Source organism: Culex quinquefasciatus, chromosome 2, assembly GCF_015732765.1.
Source record: "Culex quinquefasciatus strain JHB chromosome 2, VPISU_Cqui_1.0_pri_paternal, whole genome shotgun sequence".
Lineage (NCBI taxonomy): Eukaryota > Metazoa > Arthropoda > Insecta > Diptera > Culicidae > Culex > Culex quinquefasciatus.
Genome location: NC_051862.1, coordinates 1,676,780 through 1,692,918, shown reverse-complemented (window position 1 = coordinate 1,692,918; position 16,139 = coordinate 1,676,780). Strand labels below are relative to the sequence as shown.

General features: G+C 34.7%; 1 protein-coding gene across 1 annotated transcript; it reads right to left on the bottom strand.

Annotated features, from left to right (window-relative positions):
- Positions 1 to 3,149: 3,149 nt before the first annotated feature.
- Positions 3,150 to 15,433, bottom strand: LOC6037252 (myoglobin). Its single transcript, XM_001847128.2, has 5 exons — positions 14,929 to 15,433; positions 3,798 to 3,963; positions 3,586 to 3,707; positions 3,408 to 3,514; positions 3,150 to 3,343 (listed from the first exon to the last, which is right to left on the bottom strand). The coding sequence occupies exons 2-5, from the start codon at positions 3,950 to 3,952 to the stop codon at positions 3,224 to 3,226; spliced, it is 504 nt and encodes a 167-aa protein (XP_001847180.2). The 5' UTR covers positions 3,953 to 3,963; positions 14,929 to 15,433; the 3' UTR covers positions 3,150 to 3,223.
- Between the last annotated feature and the right edge of the window lie 706 nt (positions 15,434 to 16,139).

Below are 16,139 nucleotides of genomic sequence, written 5' to 3'. Positions count from 1 at the left end.
TATCGTGGCACCCGTTTTTTGAAACTGCTGACTAAAAATATTTATATCTCGCAAAGGTATATCCAAATGTCTTCATATTTATTTTGTTAATAGATGAAAATATATATTTTAACGCCCTGCAAAAAGATTTAAAAAAGTAGTTTAATCGTGTGCTCATACCAACCTCGGACATTTTTGACGATTGACATGTATGTAACCCCTTAATGTTCTTTGAATTTAAACTAACTCTAATGTTACGAGAGTAACAATATTGTCAGTTTTTTTTTTCATTTTTAAATAAATTTTTGATTCACACTAAATGTCCTTGAAATTTAGTGTTTTGATTAGAAGTATCTTGAAAACTGATAGTTTCTAGCGTGAAAAATCACTTAGCCTCATGTTGTTTGTATTTTTTTTTTATAAAAATTTCCAAAAATCTCCATACCTTGGGTAGCTGACATTTGATCTTCAAATAATAGGCATTTTTCTCAAAGAATGATTGCAAATCTAATACTTTTTCGAATAAAATTTATAAAAATTTAACCAAAGAAAAAAAAAACATTTAACTTGCCCTTACAATTTCGATTCAGAGAAAAAAAAAGCAATTAGAGTTAAAAAAAAACAAAACCGGTGCATTAAATTTTATGGCTCATTTCTTAAATTGCCATCCATAATGTTTATGTGAAGAAGTGGCAAAAAGATAAAAATAACTCAATAATAAGATTTTCTACTTAATTAAATAAAAACACCTAAAAAACTGTCACCCTATTCTACAAATTTAAAGTAAATTAGAAATTCAGGAAAACATATTTTTATTATTTTTCCTTTCTTTTTCTTGATTTTTATATAGTTTAACATAATAATATTTTTTATGTTTTCACTATTAAATTATAATCAAATCATTCCTAATGAATAATTCAGATTAATAAAAAAAAACATGCTTTAACTCTCATCTCATACGAATTTTTGTAAGAGACATTTTTTTTTTAAACATGTTTACAGGCCAAACTAAAACTTTCTTCCCGCTGAAATTTTGGCTCGAGCTTTGAGTCGATTTGGCTGGATTTCGGTTTACAGTAACGCAATAATTTTTTTTCGATTTTCGCAAAAAAAAACTTTTTTCGTCAAACTTAGACTTTGGATTTTAAAAGTGTTGAAACCATAGAAAGTAATAGTTTTTTTGCGATTCAAAACATTTACAAATTTTGAGCATTGTGGCAAAATGAAACAGAATGGAATTCAGCTTCTCTAAGTTAAACCGACAACCACCATTTCATGCTCAAATAGATTTAAAAAAAGAAAGGAACCTTAAATTTTATGTTGTGTGCTCAAAACGAATCGAATGCAATCGAGTATAAATTGCGAAAAATATTACAAAATTATTTAAGAATTAAAAACTTTTCAAACAAGAAAAATAAATAAATCATGCAAAATGAGTTTTCAAATTGTATCATTGATTCGGTAAAATAAAAACAAAAATTCATAAATTAAAAAATACGGCTTTTGGGATTTTTTTTTTTTGTGGAAAAAAGCTAATAAAAAATCACCGTTTTTCCGGGTACCTATTTTTGCTGAATATTCCTCATCAATAACTACAAAATAACCAAATCAATCAAAAAATTCCTTGGAAAGTTACAAATTTTTTAATATAAAATTGTATAGAGATTTGAATGGGTGAACCAACGACACAAAATGGCTTCTTTGGTGCTAGGGAAGGCCCTCACAAAGTTTGAGCCAAATCAAAAAATATAAGTTTGGTGGAGAATTGCTCAACATCGATTTTTTTTCAATAAACTTCAGGATGGATTATAATATTTTGAATGAGCTGTTAGTTACTTTTTTTTTTTTAAGTTAGATCGATTTACTAAATGATTGGAGAATTTTGACAGATTTAAGATCGCCACTTCAGCAACGTGTCGTGTCATGTCCGCGTGCGAATCGTCATGGCCTGCTCAGCTCAGCAGGATGTTCAACAACAGGACCAAACACCCCGAAAAGGATGTATATCACAGCGCCAGTAGCAGCAGCAGTCCAAGCCGACTCTAGTTGAGAACAAGTCCTCTCCAGCTCCAGCCTCGACCACAGAATTGTAAATCTATTTTAATTAATTAATTATATTCAAATTCAGAGAGTACGAAATTAGAATATGCTAATGCGGTGTACAGTTTAATAGAATTTCGGAGGTGGGAGGGGTGTGTGTGTTTGTGAGGATGCCCAAGTCGCAAAGTCGGTTCCGTCGGGGCTCACACTAAACTACAGTGCCGAAGAGAGAGTGAAAACTATCTTCTCCTCACTTCTGGTGGTAAAATGTTGGGTGGTTGGATATTGACGGCACCGGAGTTTTCGGACCCCAGCAACATCATAGCAGGCCGAGAGGACTTCCTCCTGTGGACGACGGTGATGCCTTGCAAAGACGACACACACCTCGCCAGGACTACTAGATCGATGCTGGCTTGGCAGACAGGGTGGGAATCAGGATTAACTCCTGTGGAATAGGTTTGGGGTGAGAAGGTGTGAACACCAAATTAGAAAGTAAAGAAGTGTTAGAAGAAGGGTTGTGAGTGTGTGTGTGAGTCTGTGGATGCTGGCCAAGTGGTCCAGGATGACTGTGTGTGGTGCGCTGCTGCCAGGGCAGAGATGCTGGTGAGATTTTCATTTCGTATAATTCAAATTCAGTTATTATAATACAGCACCCTCCCTTTCTTCCTGGCAATGCTCTCCAGTCAGCGTGTCCTCGTTGTGCATCCAAATTATATATATTGTCGTGTCTTAGCCTAGTTTTTCCGAGAACAGAGTAGTAAATTTGAGGACACTCCAGCCCGGGGAAGGTGAGCGGAAGCGGAATGTATAACGAAATTGCACCAACTTTGTCCTCATTGGCAAAACAAAACGAGGCATGTGCACAAAATCAGCATTTTCCGGCGAAGGGACATTTAATTTGAATTAATTTTCCGAGAGGGGAATTGCTTTTGGATTGTGGCTTCGGAAGTGCCTGTACTTAGGCTGCCAGGGACAGGGTTCTGCTTGGGACGTTGGAATGGGTTATTTAGTTTTGGAAACAAGATTTAACAAGTTTATAAGTTACTGGTGTCAAATAAGTTGCTGAAATACTTGTATTGAAAAGTATTACTTTTAGATTCTGTGATTTTGATTAATCATTACAAACTCAGTTTATTTTTCTTGATTTTATTGGACCATACAATTTGCTGGGCTTCGTTTTGAAGATTAACATACAGAGCTTTACCTATTCATCAAAAGTATCAGCAATACTCTTCATAAAAGATGAAAAAGCTTCTTCGAGAGTTGTAGAGCCACGTTGATCCAGTGCTTCCAGGCAATATTCCATGATTATGCCACAGACAATCTGAAAAATAAAGACAAATCCATTTCAATCAAATTATCACCTTTCTTTGGCAAAGTCAACACACTGTAACATCTTCCTTATTGACGCCATGCTTTTTATGATTTTTCATCATTTTGGACAAACTACACTTGAACATGAGAGGATTATCCAATCCATAGTCAATTAGGGCACCTTGAAGGAAAATTGTTTTAATTTGTGTGAATTTAATGTTTCAAAATTTTGATAGCGATAACATTTCTTACCAATCAAATGCATCACATTCAGTGCATGAGCGTGCAGCGATTTGTTTTCTCTTAATTCTTCTGCTGAATCATCTTGGGAAAAATCGAAATATTCCAAATACTTGGGATGTTCCTCGAAAAGTCTGGAAATAAAAAAACATTTGGCACTCACTTTTGAAAGATATTTTCTTAAATAAGTTATTTTATTTTTAAAACTCACTTCTCTTATTTACCTTATAAATACATTAACTCCATGCGAAACCATGTCCTGCTTCACTAAGCTCCATGCTCCTACTAGCGCTGCTTTTTGATGATTAGTCAACCCCGTATCGTCGGGGGAGTTTAGTACGCTCTCCTCGTGGTGTTCGCTGTTAAACATGTCGTTCATTTTTCAAATTTCTGGAAAAAAGTTACAAAAATAAAACTTGTCAAAAACAGTTTGAAACATTTTCATTCATTGAAAAATGAATATACTAATTTTAAAAAATGAAAGAATTTTTTATTCAAACAATTCTTACTTTTGACTTGATTTCACTTCAACTTGGCGAGGCAAACTGTTACGTTTCCTCAGCAATGGAGTCCTTTTTATAGAAAAAGAAACAATTGTCACCTAGACACGCAAGCAAACATTATGTTTGTTACCGTTCAGAAATTGTGAAAAATTGTTACTCTAAATTTGTGGTGTTATTAGTTTTTATTTTTACTAAAAAATTATTTTATAGCAAATTTTATCATCATTTAAATTTTGATGAATGTATTAAGTAGTAGACGATTAAATTTCAATTAAATAAAGCAGCCAGATGGAACTATGTGAATACATCAAAACCCCTACGAGTCCTAAAAAAAATATGTCTTTGAAGACAGCTTGGTCAACATCAATCAATAATCCTTCCTCATTTAACTTAGCTCTGTGGATTTTATCATTTCAAACAAATTGTCACGCAATCGAATCGTTTTGTAGGTTCTTATATTGACAGTTAAACTGGCATTCCCTACTCTGGGTCGTTTTAAGGTGATTTATCGATCATTTTCATATCCTCACCTTTCAACACGAACCTCATTAGAGAGCAATTTAGAGAAAATATACCTAACCAAAATAATTTGCAACCTCATTTTCTAAAGTTTGCCATACAAGCCAAAAGCATTTTTCACACTCTCATCAAAAAGTCTAAAATTCTCACACCTTCATTGTATGCATGTCTTCAAAAAAATGCCTCCAGACTAACTTTGAAAAAAAAACAACAAACCCTCTCAAAATAGGCACCAACTTCCTTTGACATCGATCCAGAGGGCATCCTCTTTTTGTCGTTGCCATTTTTCTCGCGAGAAACCACTCCACTGCCGCTGTACTTTGTGTGTTGTCTCAGGGTATTGTTTTCTGTGATTTTTGTTCGAACTCAAAAGCTTCCTTTCCACCCCCTTAAGGTCTAAGTAACAATGACGGAAGGAACAAAAAAAATCTAACAACCTTAAAACAATGGAGACACTGATGCACCTACTTTCCACACACACGTGTTCGCGGATGACTTCCTTTTGTTTGATTTTCTGCTTTCCACGTGGCGCGGACGCGGCGGCGGTGGTAAAACTCAAAAATCTTATTATGTTGGTTTTTGCCTGTTCCTTCCTCTCACTTTGGCCTCTCTTCAAAAGGATGCCGTGGACTTCTTTCTCGAGGGAGACAGTGCACTGATGCATCCTTTGAATAGTTTGGCAGGGGTTGTAAAGAAGTTGATAGTCTTGAAAAATATGTACAAAAGTTTGAATGAATAAAAATGTATGAAAAATTACTTCAAAGTAAGGCCAAAATGAATTTGAAATGTGAAATACGTTAGAATTTAAAACATTGTGAATTCCAAATCATTTCGTTATGATTTCAACATGACCCATTTATCATTATGATTTGAGAATAATTTTATTTATCAACCAAAATAGTAAATGTTCTGAATGAGATCAACATTTGAGTTCATGAAAATTTTTAGAATACGATAAAAAATTATAAGTTGTTTTAAAATAATTTTGTATAAGAAAAAACCACGCATCAAACAACAACTTCATAACTTCGGTATCTTCAAATCTTTGAATCATTTAAGTTTGGAATCTTCGATCTTTGAATCTTGGAAACATCAAATTAGCTGATCTTCGAATCATCGAAACTTCAAATTTTCGAACCAAGGAATTTTCCAATCAACAAATCTGCGAATCTTCGAAATTGAAAAAAAATTGAAAATTCAAAACTTTGATTCTTATTCATCGAAAGTTCGAATCATCTAATCATCGAAACTGGAAACTTGGTGGACTTCGAATCTTAAAACTCCTTAAGTCATTATAATCTGTGAATCTTTTTATTTCCGAATAAAAGAACCTTCAAATTTTCAGATTTTCACATTTTAGCGTTTTTTCTAAAATTGACTCAATACAACTATATTATGTTGAATTTCCAATGATTGGACTAATAATATATTTTCAGTTTATGTAGGTGGTAAATTTCGAAGTACAAATATTCAAAAAAAAAATTACGACATACCTTATATTAAAAAAAAGCGAGATTTTGTTTTTTTTTTCACTTTTATTAGATTTTTTTCGTAATACCGTATTTCTTCAAAATTTTGGGTCAAGAAAAAAATACCTAAGAAAATCCTGCTTTGGGCTGGAATTGCTAAAAAAAACGGAATTTTTTAGGTACTTTTTTCTTGACCCAATTTCCCAAATTAAACTTCGTAATTTAAATATTTCTGTATCTCGAAGCCGTTACATCGTATCAAAAGTGGTCAAAGAAAAACTTGTAGGAAATTTTACGTGCTTTTGAAAAAAAAAACTAAAGAAAAAAACACGTCACTTTTCTGAGATTTTTTGATGATTAAGTTTAAAAGACAAATTTAAGGGTGAGCCCACGATGCTTTTTCGTTCAAAATTTTTTTGAAATAAGCCTAATATGTTACAAAAAGACTCGCAAAAAATGCAGGATGAAGCGACTCTCCTAAAAAATTACAAAAATCATTTACTGAAATTGTTTTTTAAGTGCTCTGAACGTCAAAATTTTCAAATATACGGGAATACGGAAATCGATTCTCCAGACAATTTTACATAAAAGTCTCCATATTGACCATTGTCCAAAGTCCAATCCTTGTGAAGTTACAGCGGTTTTAAAAACAAAAATGCTGAAGAAAATGTTTTTTTATGGTTTTTGCCAATTTTTATATGACAGACATGATTTTTTAGTCTCATAAATATTTTTATCGAAAAGTTCGTCCAATTTCCCATACGATTGTCTATAACCACATTTTAATTGGAAGTATAAGCTCACAGATATAAGCTAATTGCGTTACTCATAACTGAAAACTGAATATTTTTTTCAGTGTAGTTCAGTAAATTTTCTTAAATAATCAAAAAACGAGTTATTCCGAAAGGTGGTAAAAAAAGAAGTAAAAATACTATTTTAACAATTTCGAATATCTCATATCAAATATCAAACAAAGCGGAATTTGGTATGCATTTGCATAATTCGCAATATTTCATTGTAAAATACTAAAATTTTCATCAAATACCGTGTTTTTGGAAAAAAAATCACAATTCGCAATAATGCATTTTCATTCATTTTTTCTTTAATTTTTTCATTCATGTATTTTTTAAAATGCTTTAATTTTCGCTAATTACCGTATTCTTTCGAAAACACTCAAATTTTTAAAATTTGTAATATGGGTATAAAACGAATCGAAATTTTGCATGTATTTTCACTTCATTATAATTTGTTTTGAAAAATACCAAATACTTACAAAATTACTGTATACTTCATTTGAATTTGAGGCATTACGATATTTAATAAAACAATGAGTTTTTTGTTTAAACAAAAACTTATTAAGTGTGATTTTATACAAAATTTCACATCGTTTGAAACTCATATTGCTAATTATGATATTTATCCTTTTTGCGAAAAAGTACGATATTTTGTGAAAATTTGAATATTTTGCAATAAAAATACCCCAATTAATAAAAATGCATACATAATTGCTTGCTACCATACCCAAATTACAATTTATTAAAATTTTAGTATTCAAAAAAAATGCGATATTTTGTGAACACTAAAACACTAATCAAATGAAAATGTATACAAAACTATGCTGGGTACAATTATCTTATTGCAAATTATAAAAAGGTATTTCGTTGAGATTTGTTGAGTATTTATACTTTGAAATTACACAGAACAAATACTTATGATAATTTTCATCAGGAAATGATGCCAGATTTTGTGTCAAAAAATGTGTAATATTGCATCAGGAACTGATGAATTTTCATCAGATTTTGATGAATTTTCATCAGATTCACAGTTTTACACATTTTTATGTAATATTACTAAAAAGAAAACCTTCCAAAATTCTTTTTTTGTGTAAAAACAAAAATTCAAAATGAAAACATTCAAAATTTCACATGATTTAGTTGAATTAATAAAATTTTAGAAAGATAAAAATCGACCACTTACCATACTATCAAAATAAATGAAAACATTCAGAAGAATTGAAATATAAAAAGACATTCTCAAAGGGACCTCCAGAAAACGGATGATTTTACTAAAATTGTTCTTAAAAGGAATTAAAAATATGTTGATGTGCTATAAAAATTTCATAAATTCAGAGTAACACATTTTTACATTTTCAAACAAGTATGAACAAAACATGTTGGAACTCTCTGGTGTACAGACAATATGTGTTACATTTTCTCGGAGGTATTTTCCCTACACCCACACATTTACAAGTACAACAAAGTTCCGCCAGGAGCGAACTAACAGCAGCCAGCATCGGCAGACACAATCACAGACAGGTCAGATTGTGCAGCCATGGTTGCTTGGATCGGGCGAAGAAACGTGACCGACCAGACCATCCAAAGAAGAAAGGGAAGAAAACAGGTAAGTGGTCGGAACGGTGTTCACAAATGGCGGCAGAAGGACACCTGTATCAGCTGCATCCAAGCAGGCGGCCACGGGCCACGAAACACCAACCAGCGCCAGCACACGTGTTAACAACCTTAGTAGGCCGGAGGAAGACAAATAAGGTGGTCTTCACACAAACGGATGCACTCAGCAAAGGCAACGCCTGCTGCGAAAGGAAAGGATGCTGATAATAAAAGGATGCTTACTCGTGGCAGGGGGAGGAAGGTGGCTGTCATAAAAGCCGTGATTGAAGTGCAATTGCTTTTGTTAATTCTATTTCTTGCGGCATTTTTGTTTCCTCCACCCACACACACGGGACTCTAATTGTGTTTAAATAATGCATGCATGCGATGAGAAGAAAAAAAAACCCGCTGCAGAATCAAGATCTCACATGACTGCAGCGAAACAAAACAAAAGCCACTTGAGTCCTTTTTGAGGATAAATATATGTCGAGAGTGCCCGGCGCCACCACCCTCTGGCTCAAAGGGCTCAACCCAGGACTCATCACATTCTCCCACGCAGCTCAGCTCAGCAAGTCATGACCCTTGGCATTGCTTTATTCCGGATTCACCAGCATTAAATTCCTTCATTGTTTTTTTTTTCTAGTGAAGACCCTTTTCGTCACCACCTCCTGCCACCGAATTTTCTTTGAAACAACACCAACAAAAAGGTGGAACCAGAACAAAAATAACCTTTAATCAGACCCGCTTTTCTGCGGGCAAAATCTCAAACGAAAAAAAAATCATGCAAGCAAGTGCTTAAGAATGTGAGGAAATCATAAAATTTTCATTCTCAAAGTCCCATTGTCTGCGCAAAATATGCTCTCTCTTTTAACCCTTTCACGTGTGTGCAAGTGTGTGCCTGCGTGGCAATATGTGCCTTTTTCACACTTTTTTCTTCACCTCATATCACCTCACTGAAATCACAGCACACTTTTTTTCGCTGCTACTTAAAATGAGATTCGAAAAAAACTTTGTCACACCGAGGTGAGAAAAGTTGCATATTAATTTCGGTGGCGTTTCATTAGACCTCGAATGTGGTGGCAGCGGACTGCCATTTTAGAACGGAAAACGAACCGAAAAAAAAATCTAAAAATTCTAATAACCATTTTGCACTTTGCACGGGGCCATTCAGCCTTGATGGAACGGGTTACTTTTTTTTCTTTGGTATTCCACTCACGTTATTAGTTCCTGTCAATTCGGTGGGTAATTTTTGTCCCACACTTAATAAAGCTGTCACCGGCGGGGAGTGAGTTAGAATTTGCTGGGAAAAAGTTATTATAAGGAAAGTTAAAGGAAATTGACGTTCCTGTCAGTGGATAAAAATTAAGCTTCATTTGAGGGAATAATTCAGTTTGGAACTGAAGGAATCAACCACATATGAGAACAAATAATGAAATTGAACAAAGGCTGTTTCAGTACAGTATTAGCATAGAAATGTCCCGGAAAAAGTTTCAAACATAACTAATTTAAACAAAATATTTTAGGAGATTTCAATCTAAAATGAAGCACATTGCTAACATTTTTTTCAAGCATTTAATTCCAATTTATAATAACAAAGACTTTTCTGAACTGTAACATTCTCATTATTTAGATTGTGCATTTTTTATCCTTGACATCTTTAATATTTTTGTCTCTGGTGACGTTTAAAAGTGTGTGTCTGTGAAGTCTAAAATTTAATTTCAGGAATTACCGAAATTCAAGCGGATATACATTTTGTTATTTTTTGTAAATTTTTTAACTTTTTTAAATGGAAAACCCAAATTTTATTTTAATAAATTCAATTTACAGTTCTTATTGAACTTATTAATTGGTCTGAAAATTTCATGTCAAGATTAGGGACAAACATTGAATATTACGCCCATTTAAAATTCTAGTCTTGACTTTATTTCGGATCGGAAAATCGGAAATTTTCACGAATGTTTTAACATTGAAAATCGGACCATTCAATCAACGTTAAAAATGGACATTAGAAAATGGACTTCAATTTTCCCGTTTCTTTTATTTTAGCCACTGTATCTCAGCAACCAGAGGTCCAATCTTCAATGTATCTTAGACAATTTCATAGAAAATTTTCTGGACTTTTAAAAAAAATATTTTTAGAAATTGTCACTCATGGTCACTATTTTAAAAAAATCAAAGAACTGCAAATTTTTCGCAAAAAAACAAACTTTCGGTGACTAAATATTGAAAACAGAGCCCTTTATCATTAAACATTAAAAAATAACGTCAAATTTGTTTTTGCATGAAATTTCGATTTTTTTTTCCAAAAATCACAATTTTTTCAAAAAATCATAAATCGGCGGCAGATTTTTTGACCATGTCTCTCTTTGGCTCAAAAGTTGCGGGTTTTGTCCTCTAAAACATATGAAAAAATTTCGAAAATAAAAAAATACGTATTTTGGTAAATTGGTTTTTTGGAAAAAAAAAGTTGATAAAAAAAAATCCAAAATTCACTCAAAAGTTACAGCTGTTTGAATATTTACGTACCATTTTTGTATGGAAAGCTGTATGGAGACTTGTATGGGCGAACCAATGACACAAAAGCTTCTTTTTTCATAGGGAAGTTCCCCACAGAGTTTGAACCAAATAAAAAAAAATACAAAAAATTAAAATGGTCGATATCGGCCCAATTTGTAGAGAGTTGCTCAAATAAGGTAATTTTTCCCGCCAAGATAAAAATTGATTTTTTACGTTTTGTTTACCATGACCAAATTGGAAGAAAATTGAATTGGTACCATTAAATGGATTTTTGCTAAAATAATAAGGTTAATTAGTTTAAAAGTGTTCGTGAAATTACAGTCAAAAGATAAAATTAATAGAGCTCTAGAGCTACTAAGGGCGTAAGGTTTAAATCTAAAGCTACTAAACAACTTTCTTTTTCCATGATTTTTTTTTAACCGAAGTCTTTTATTAGGCCAAATCATTGAAAAATCATTAAAAAAACTACTTCGTATTAGCATTAGCATTAGCATTAGCATTTGAGGACGCCCTATCCACGGATGGCTCCACAACGCTTATCCCACTGTTTGGTCTGGTTGTGTTAGACCCTCATCCGGAACAATAATCCAACACGGGAGATACCATGTCTTCATCTTTTGATGAGTGTGTAATACAGCCCAGGGCATAAGGGGTCCTTGCCGGGTCTAAGCTATCCTTTGGGGAGCGGAAGGAATGTTAGTAAACACCTATCTAAAGTGCGCAAGGATCCCTGCGTCACCTTAGGGGTATAGACGTTTGTAGGGTGGTTTTGGACTCAATGTTAGTAGAAAGGTAGGACCCTAGGATATACCTCGAAAGGTATTGCGGGTTGATAAAAAGTGGTTTATGTTTTATGATATTAAACTCATACAGTCGGCTGTAATGAGTAATGTGGATGATTTAAAGATTTATGATTTATAAGTTTATAATAATAGATTATTATACTCAGTCAGCCTGCTGTACTGAGGAAAATAATGATTTATATATTTTCAATTTTACGTTTAGTTAGGTTTTAAACTCATACAGCCGGCTGTATCGAGTAAATAGTAAGAGAAATTTTGGTGTTAAATTAAAATCGATTCATTCTTAGACAGCCGGCTGTGGAAAGACTGAATCGCCGGGAAAATACAGTCATCCCACATATTCGGAACACCCACAAATTCGGAACACTTTTGTGGTAATTTGTCAATAGAATGCAAAATGCAACTTATCTGCCGACCCTGCTATTTTTAAGGCCTTTATTTGGACATTTTCTTGCTATTTCACAAGTAAAAGTAGTACTTTTTGAACAAAAAACTTCATTTCAAGACTATTTTATCCAGATCAGCAAAACTCTGCCTCCAAATTGCCTGTTCCATGATCGTGGGATGTTATTGTGCCTCCCACAATTATGGAACACCTGTATTTAACTGATATTTTCACAAAAAGTTATCAGACCATTTATAAAACATTACTAAGCATGAGTTTTATTGGTTTCAGTGCGAAATCATTATTGTGTAAAAATACGTACTCCTGGAGAGAATAAAAAGTTTGTTTACATCGTAAGAAAAAAGTGTTCCGAATTTGTGGATTTTAAGGGTCAATGTTTTTCTTTGAAAACTTAATATAAAACGTAAAAATGTACAGCCGGTCTATACATCAATCGAAAGATCGCAAGAAAAGCTTTCTCATGAAGGTAAAAGCAATTTATTATGTTCAATTATCGATTTTATATGATTTGTTGAACATTGGCCGATCTGTAAACTGTTCCGAATATGAGGGATGAGTGTATACTGTGCATTTAATATTTTCTACATTGGTGTCTCTAGCCGAACAATTAACCGAAGAAAAGCAAAAAACAAACAAACACGAGGTAAAACGAACGACGACAACGGAAACCTTCCGCGACGAACGCGACGTGAACTGTTAAAAGCATAAAAAATAAAAATACAAAAGACGCGGCGTAGTTCTACTTCAAAATACGAAAATTGAATTTGACACCGATTCGATCTGTGAGTTTGTGACCTCTACTGTGAGTCAACTGTGGTATTCGGGAAGAGAAGCACACACATACATCCAATCACTCATTCTCTCACATCGTAATCACGATCATTCGCTTGCTCACACTAACACCATTCATGACGAGAAACAAAACAAAACATAAACATAAATAGAACGCTCTCACCGGATCCGGAGCAGTAGCGCCATGTGGGTTTCAAGCTGCAGCTTCCTCCGCAATCACGCCGCCAAGTCAAGCTGCTGTTGTTGGTCGCCTTCGTTACACCAACACCAACACTGTCATACACGCCAGCATGTTCTCTCGGCACTCAAGTGCCTTCTTTTCCGGGAAGAGCGAGGAGCCAGGAGAGCGCACAGGCACCGCACTACTGATGCCATTATTTAATTATAATAGCCAATCACCCCATGCTCTCGAACAGCGACACAAAAGAGACGGAAAATAACACGAAAAAACAGGACTGCGCGTCCACACAGGCACCGCACTACTCATTAAAAAAAAAAAAAAAAACTTCTTCGTATTATATAAAAGTGCCAAAAAATGCAAACATATTGTAAATACTCGCTCTAAACATTTGAAAACTTTGAGTTGTGATTACATGAAAATGGTAATTCAAGTGAATAGCAGATTTCTAAGGTAAATTCAATGCTTATCTATTTATTCATGAGATTAAACCAGTAACATTTGTTCTGGATAAAATATTTGCCATGAAAAACATATTTTCTTTTTTTTCATTTCAATGTTTTGCCATGAAAAATATATTTGCTGCATGATTTTTTTTTTTCATTTCAGCTAAATTAACATTTTTATTCTTTATCATATTCTCTCAAACTGGCCACAGAGACGTTTTTAAACGCAATTTTATCGTTTTAGAGCATGGATTCATTTTACTCACCACCATTATTGTTGCTATTTTTTACTATTTTGTTGCAAAATGTTATCCAAATACAAGATCAAAACAACTTTTGATAAATTTTAATTTTCCCGGGAATTCCTGGAATTTTATAACCCGAAAAATTGGACGCTCAATATATAAAGTAAAATAAAAAGGATTACTAAACTTATCATCGTTATATGATGGCTACGTGTTACGTTTTCGCGAAAATACTTCATTTCCTCCTGATTTCTATAATAAAATAGAATTAAATGTTTAGAGATTTTATGAAATAGCACACGATTTCAACCCAAACTGCATCTTTAACTCAAAAGTGTTGAAAATTCATATGGGACATTTATGCAAACAATAGGCTATACTATTTATTTTGTTGCAATATGAACTACTTTATTAGGAAAAGCACCCACGCAAAAAAAAAAAACAAATAAAAATCTGAAAGGCAGAAAAAAAACCAAAAAAATCGGCGTTGATGATCGGACTGCTGGTTGCTGAGATTACGGCCTTTGCCATCTTATCACCCCTATTTTTTCAACTTATCTTTTTTTGTTTTTTTTTTGATAAAAATAATTTCGACTGAAGCCTGTTGCAAATATTTTTTTTAAAGTTCTGTTGATATTTTGCTAAAGTAGGGTCGCAGGACCCGAATTTGATGTTTTAAGGAAATAAAAAAACTATTCGTGATTCGATTATTCGATGTCATATACAAACCTTCGGATAATTCAATTGCGGATAATCGAGTTTGAAATGCACAAAATGTTTCATTTTTTTGTTCAATTAAGGACTCTTTGACAATTTTCAATTATAATAAACTTTATCATGCATTTGTTTTCGATTATCGATTCATAAGCTATGAACTAATGAGTTTATAAGCCTCAAGCAATAATCGAAAACAATCTCATGAATATCCCATGAAAATAAAATTGATCCAATCTATCACCATTTCTCTCCAAAACAACCCCCAATCCGTCTTCGATCCACTCACTAATGGAAGCAAACCACTCTGCAACAAATTTCATTTTTATTTTGATTTACTTATGAGAATCTGCTTCTGTTGCACCCTCACTCTCACCCCATCAACATCACCATCAGCAACATCATCCACTTGGTCCGGTTCGCGATTCTCGCGACTCGTTCGTTCGGTTTTGGGAAAGGCGATAAAAATCCGTCCATAAACTTCATCCAGGGCGCCATCGTCCCAGTGGCCAGTGGCCACGATGCACACTACTGAAGCCTCTCCAATTTAATTCTTCTTTTTAATAAATTGCAATTTCCGAAAAAAACGCGACAGTCTCGTTTTGTTTCGCGAGCAATTTTCCTCACCCTCGCGCGATCTCAGGAGGCGAGTGAGTTTTTTCGAACTTCCCCTACTCCTCCTCGCGAAGCTTTATCGCGGGTTCGCATATATAATGAATGATGTTTATTCGTTATTGTTGCCTCTCTCTCTCTCTCTCTCCCCCACACAAGTCCGCAATCCAATCCAAGCAACCGGTCGACCAAGCGTCTACGGCGACGAGCAGGCCGCGGCCTGCCTTGATGGTCAAAAGTCTAGTGCTGCTCACCACTCACCCCTCACGCCACTCACACGTGCACGCCATCATGGCTGCGGGACAAAGGAGGCGTTGGCAATTTCGGGGAGGGCCACAGTGCAAGCGCGCGGACACACACTCACACTCTTTTTCTTGGCCTTTTATTTTCGCCGGCTCCCCACATTCGCGTCGCGTGTGTGTGACGGTGACTTCTCACTCACTCACCCAACAGCGTGTGTGGAGCCCCATTTGTTGTCTCACTCTACCGCTGCGTTGGGAGTCGACTTGGGGCCGGCTGGCAGGTTTTTTTTCGCGCGACCGTTTGTGTCCATTTGTTTTCTTTCTGTCACTCACACTCACACACGCGCACGCTGGCATTTCGCGATGTCGAGGCCTACTGTGACCACGACGACGAAGCGATATGGTGATGGCGATTCAGCATGGTCAACTTGGATGATTGTGGGGAGAGATGGGGAGGAGCACCCATAAGAGAGCTGAGCTGGGGGATGATTTTTTCTTCGATTTTTGTGGCAATTTTTGCTGATATTCTTGTTTGGTGGGAGAGGGCAGGTGGATGAAATGGTTGCGCTTCGGCTTTCGGAAAGTGTTGCAATAAACAGACCCAGAGAACCGTTTGCAGTCGTCGTCGTCAGAGCTCCCTTCCCCCCTTTTGATAAGGTAGTCTTTTGGATGGTGCGAGAAGAAAATAACGGAAAATGTATGTGGTGAGCGACTTTTTTTTTGCGGTATTTCA

Bases quoted from the DNA above. Each gene is read 5' to 3' on its own strand.
- LOC6037252 (XM_001847128.2), bottom strand. From the start codon at position 3,952: ATGAACGACATGTTTAACAGCGAACACCACGAGGAGAGCGTACTAAAC. The intron at 3,708-3,797 runs GTAAATAAGAGA...TTTTATTTCCAG, and splicing joins GGAGTTAATGTATTTATAAG to ACTTTTCGAGGAACATCCCA. The intron at 3,515-3,585 runs GTAAGAAATGTT...TTTTCCTTCAAG, and splicing joins GAATGTGATGCATTTGATTG to GTGCCCTAATTGACTATGGA.